Source organism: Bison bison, unplaced genomic scaffold (genome assembly GCF_000754665.1).
Source record: "Bison bison bison isolate TAMUID 2011002044 unplaced genomic scaffold, Bison_UMD1.0 scf7180017864167, whole genome shotgun sequence".
NCBI lineage: Eukaryota > Metazoa > Chordata > Mammalia > Artiodactyla > Bovidae > Bison > Bison bison.
Genome location: NW_011494739.1, coordinates 2,620,567 through 2,624,527, shown reverse-complemented (window position 1 = coordinate 2,624,527; position 3,961 = coordinate 2,620,567). Strand labels below are relative to the sequence as shown.

The following is a 3,961-nucleotide window of genomic DNA, read 5'->3' as shown; positions in this document are numbered from 1 at the left end:
GACCCCATGAATTGCAGCATGCCAGGCCTCCCTGTCCATCACCAATTCCTGGAGTTCACTCAGACTCACGTCCATCAAGTCAGTGATGCCATCCAGCCATCTCATCCTCTTTCTTTAAAGAAAGCTGAGCACTGAAGAATTGATGCTTTAGAACTGTGGTGGTGGAGAAAGCTCTTGAGGGTCCCTTGGACTGCAAGAAGATCCAACCAGTCAATCCTAAAGGAAATCAGTCCTCAATATTCATTGGAAGGACCGATGCTGAAGCTGAAACTCCAATACTTTGGCCACCTGATGTGAAGAACTGCCTCCTTGGAGAAGACCCTGATGCTGGGAAAGATTGAAGGCCAGAGGAGAAGGGGACGACAAGAGGATGAGATGGTTGGATGGCATCACCACTCAATGGACATGAGTTTGAGCAAACTCTGGGAGTTCGTGATGGACAGGGAAGCCTGGTGTGCTGCAGTCTGTGGGGTCGCAAAGAGTCGGACATGACTGAGTGACTGAACTGAACTGAAAGTGACACTGGGAAAATACTGGAAAGCACATTGTTTAAAACTATGTTTTTAATAACTATGTTTTTCAAATAGAAATTAAAAATAATTTTATTGGTAACGGATCTTTAGATATTCTTTCAGATTCAAGACTGGGCTTCCCTGGTAGCTCAGCTGGTTAAGAATCCACCTACAATGCAGGAGATCCCAGTTCAATTCTTGGGTCAGGAAGATCCCATGGAGAAGGGACAGACTACCCATTCCAGTCTTCTTGGGCTTCCCTGATGGCTCAGCTGGTAAAGAATCTGCCTGCAATGTTGGAGATCTGGGTTTGATCCCTGGGTTGGGAAGATCCCCTGGAGAAGGGAATGGCTACCCACTCTAGTATTCTGACCTGGAGAATTCCATGGACTATATAGTCGATGGGGTCACAAAGAGTCGGACACGAATGAGTGACTTTCACTTTCACTTCAGATTCAAGACCAAGGTAATTCATGGATCTAACACATATTATTCATAGAGATAGGAGGGTGAATTTATGAATAGAAGAAAACATGGGCGTATTTCTTTTTAATAGGTGTATTGTCTAGAGTTTTTAAGAATTCCTTGATATACTGAATGTGAGGCCTTAGCATATGACCAGGTTCACAGATAATAATTTATTCAGTGTACCATGCAAAATACTATTTCAGTATGAAACTACTTATCTTGTGATTTACTATAATATCTTAAACTTCTAGAAAAACTGTTTTGGATGGAAATTACGTATTACCCTGCAGTACTGCTGCATACAAGGAAGATATAGAATAACATAAGATGAAATATAAACTATAAATGTAAGAAGATATACCAGAATCTCAATTTTCTTTCACTATATATGTCAGGAAGATAATATTTTTATGATTCTCTTTGATTAACTTACGTCAGAGTTAATGTTTTTATTGGTATTCTCATGAGAACTACATTTTGATCCATCAGTCACTTCCTTCCAAGTTTTAGGTTGACTTAACTCTTGCAGGAAATTTGGCTCTTCCATCATGGAGGTCTCTGAATTGTTAAGGAAGTAAAAAAGATTTCACGAAAGTTTCTTTCAAACTTAAAACTGGAATATGGCTTTTGCAAAAGAAAAGTTTTGACAGACAACTTAGAATCCACGAATTTAAGGATGCACAAGCTTTCTGATAGCACCCCAAGTCTCACATATTTATTTCCCTTTCCCCTCATTTGCCTCTTTATCACCTCTACTGCCATGTTCCATCAACTATCTCCTCCACACTCGTTCCCACACATTCAACTCTCAAGACAACATGGATAATTCAAGCCCATCTTGGTATATTGTTCAGCAGATTTTAATGCCTCCAGGAAGCAGGAGTTCACTCACCACAATAATAAGTTGGTTTTATTATTCCTTTATAATAGTCACAATAATAATTATTAATATTTCATGTCTTTTCTGGGGGATAGAAATGTCTTGTTTCAGGTTAACTGTATTGTTTAAATGCTATTCTTATCAAGTGATTTCTCAGGTTAGTTGTCTTAAACTGATATATTATCCTACTAGATATAAAAATTTTCTTTATCAAAGGCTTGTGAGTACTGCCTATGAGGGTAGGGGAGGTGGGAAAGGGTGAGATTAAGAATAGCCCACATAGTAAATACACTTCATCTTTTTAAGGTGGTTTGTTGGACAAAAATTAATTTGCACATAGAAAAATGCAATGCTGATTTAACAATTTCTTTTAAGTTCAAGTATTCTTCTAAGAGCATTTACATTTGGGAATATGGAATTAGGTTCCATCTTTATTTTGAAATGTAAAATCACATTTTTGTTTCTACAACATTCCCTTCAACACCAACAAAATTAGGATGTCTCACCTAATATGTTTTTGCTTCCCATTTCTTCCTTTACTGACTCCTTCTGTATCAATTTTCTTCCAAGTTTAAAGCCAGAGGACACAAAGCATTTTGTAAACAACTGTAAAAATATACACTTTTCCTCATTTTTTGTACAAGTAAAGCAATTCAACAAAATACAAGCACATATGCTAAAAAGTAAAAACTATAATTCATGTACATACATCGAGCAAATTAATTCAAAAGTAAGGGGGTGTTTTTTCACGGGCTTAAATTGTTGCATATATGAATATAAATATGTATTTATTTATCACCAAACATTGCACCCATGTAAAAGTATGGAAGCTGTTACCATTTTCAGTTCAGCATGAGTCAAATCCTGGGCAGCAGTTGACAGAAGTATATCTGCTCCTCCCTTTTGCTTCCACATCATCAATCTTTGGGTAGGAGGTGCAAGTTCCAAAACCATGAGTGTGTCCGTAAAGGAAGTAAGCTGTCTATGCATAATTTTGCTACTGATCTCCTTGACTGGATCTATGAGCAATTTCCTGTTTTTGCCTTTTCTTTTTTCAGCAATATCTAAATATAAGAAATATGTACAAATGTGATAGGTTGTACAGCTCTGTAAAATGATATTCTAGGCACTGCATATCTAAGAAATGTCTAACACAATACACCCTACAGAGTTGCCTTGGTAAGAAAACCCCAGTAGAAAATTCATTCTACTGAAAATTATCCTTTTAAGGTTTTTGCACAGCTAGGGTGTCTCAGCAGCCAAGGGTTAACACATTTTGTAAACTGCTTAGGAGGCAGTTGACCTACTAAGTGCACAACTGAAAACTGTGGAGCAGGGAGCACATTGAAAGGGAAGTCACTCAGTTTTGAAGTTTCATAAAATATCTAACTTTGCAAAAAGCAAAGGAGAAAAGGAAAGATATAAGCATCTGAATGCAGAGTTCCAAAGAATAGCAAGGAGAGATAAGAAAGCCCTCCTCAGTGATCAATGCAAATAAATAGAGGGAAACAACAGAATGGGAAAGACTAGAGATCTCTTCAAGAAAATTAGAGATACCAAGGGAACATTTCATGCAAAGATGGGCTCGATAAAGGACAGAAATGGTATGGACCTAACAGAAGCAGAAGATATTAAGAAGAGGTGGCAGGAATACACAGAAGAACTGTACAAAAAAGATCTTCACGACCCAGATAATCACGATGCTGTGATCACTGACCTAGAGCCAGACATCCTGGAATGTGAAGTCAAGTGGGCCTTAGAAAGCATCACTATGAACAAAGCTAGTGGAGGTGATGGAATTCCAGTTGAGCTCTTTCAAATCCTGAAAGATGATGCTGTGGAAGTGCTGTACTCAGTATGCCAGCAAATTTGGAAAACTCAGCAGTGGCCACAGGACTGGAAAAGGTCAGTTTTCATTCCAATCCCAAAGAAAGGCAATGCCAAAGAATGCTTAAGCTACCACACAATTGCACTCATCTCACACGCTAGTGGCAACTCAATCCAGTGTTCTTGCTTGGAGAATCCCAGGGACAGGGGAGCCTGGTGGGCTGCCATCTATGGGGTCGCACAGGGTCGGACACGACTGAAGCAACTTAGCAGC

The 3,961-nt window shown here is 38.8% G+C and overlaps 1 protein-coding gene across 7 annotated transcripts in view; it reads right to left on the bottom strand.

The window, feature by feature from the left end:
• Positions 1–3,961, bottom strand: part of RAD21L1 (RAD21-like 1 (S. pombe)) — a 39,294-nt gene that overhangs the window by 13,721 nt on the left and 21,612 nt on the right. For all 7 annotated transcript variants that reach the window (XM_010841782.1, XM_010841781.1, XM_010841784.1 and 4 more), the window contains 3 exons: positions 2,698–2,924; positions 2,367–2,466; positions 1,414–1,538 (listed from right to left, as the gene is read on the bottom strand). In XM_010841782.1, the coding sequence (XP_010840084.1) occupies positions 1,414–1,538; positions 2,367–2,466; positions 2,698–2,924 (452 nt within the window). The remainder of the gene's footprint in view (positions 1–1,413; positions 1,539–2,366; positions 2,467–2,697; positions 2,925–3,961) is intronic.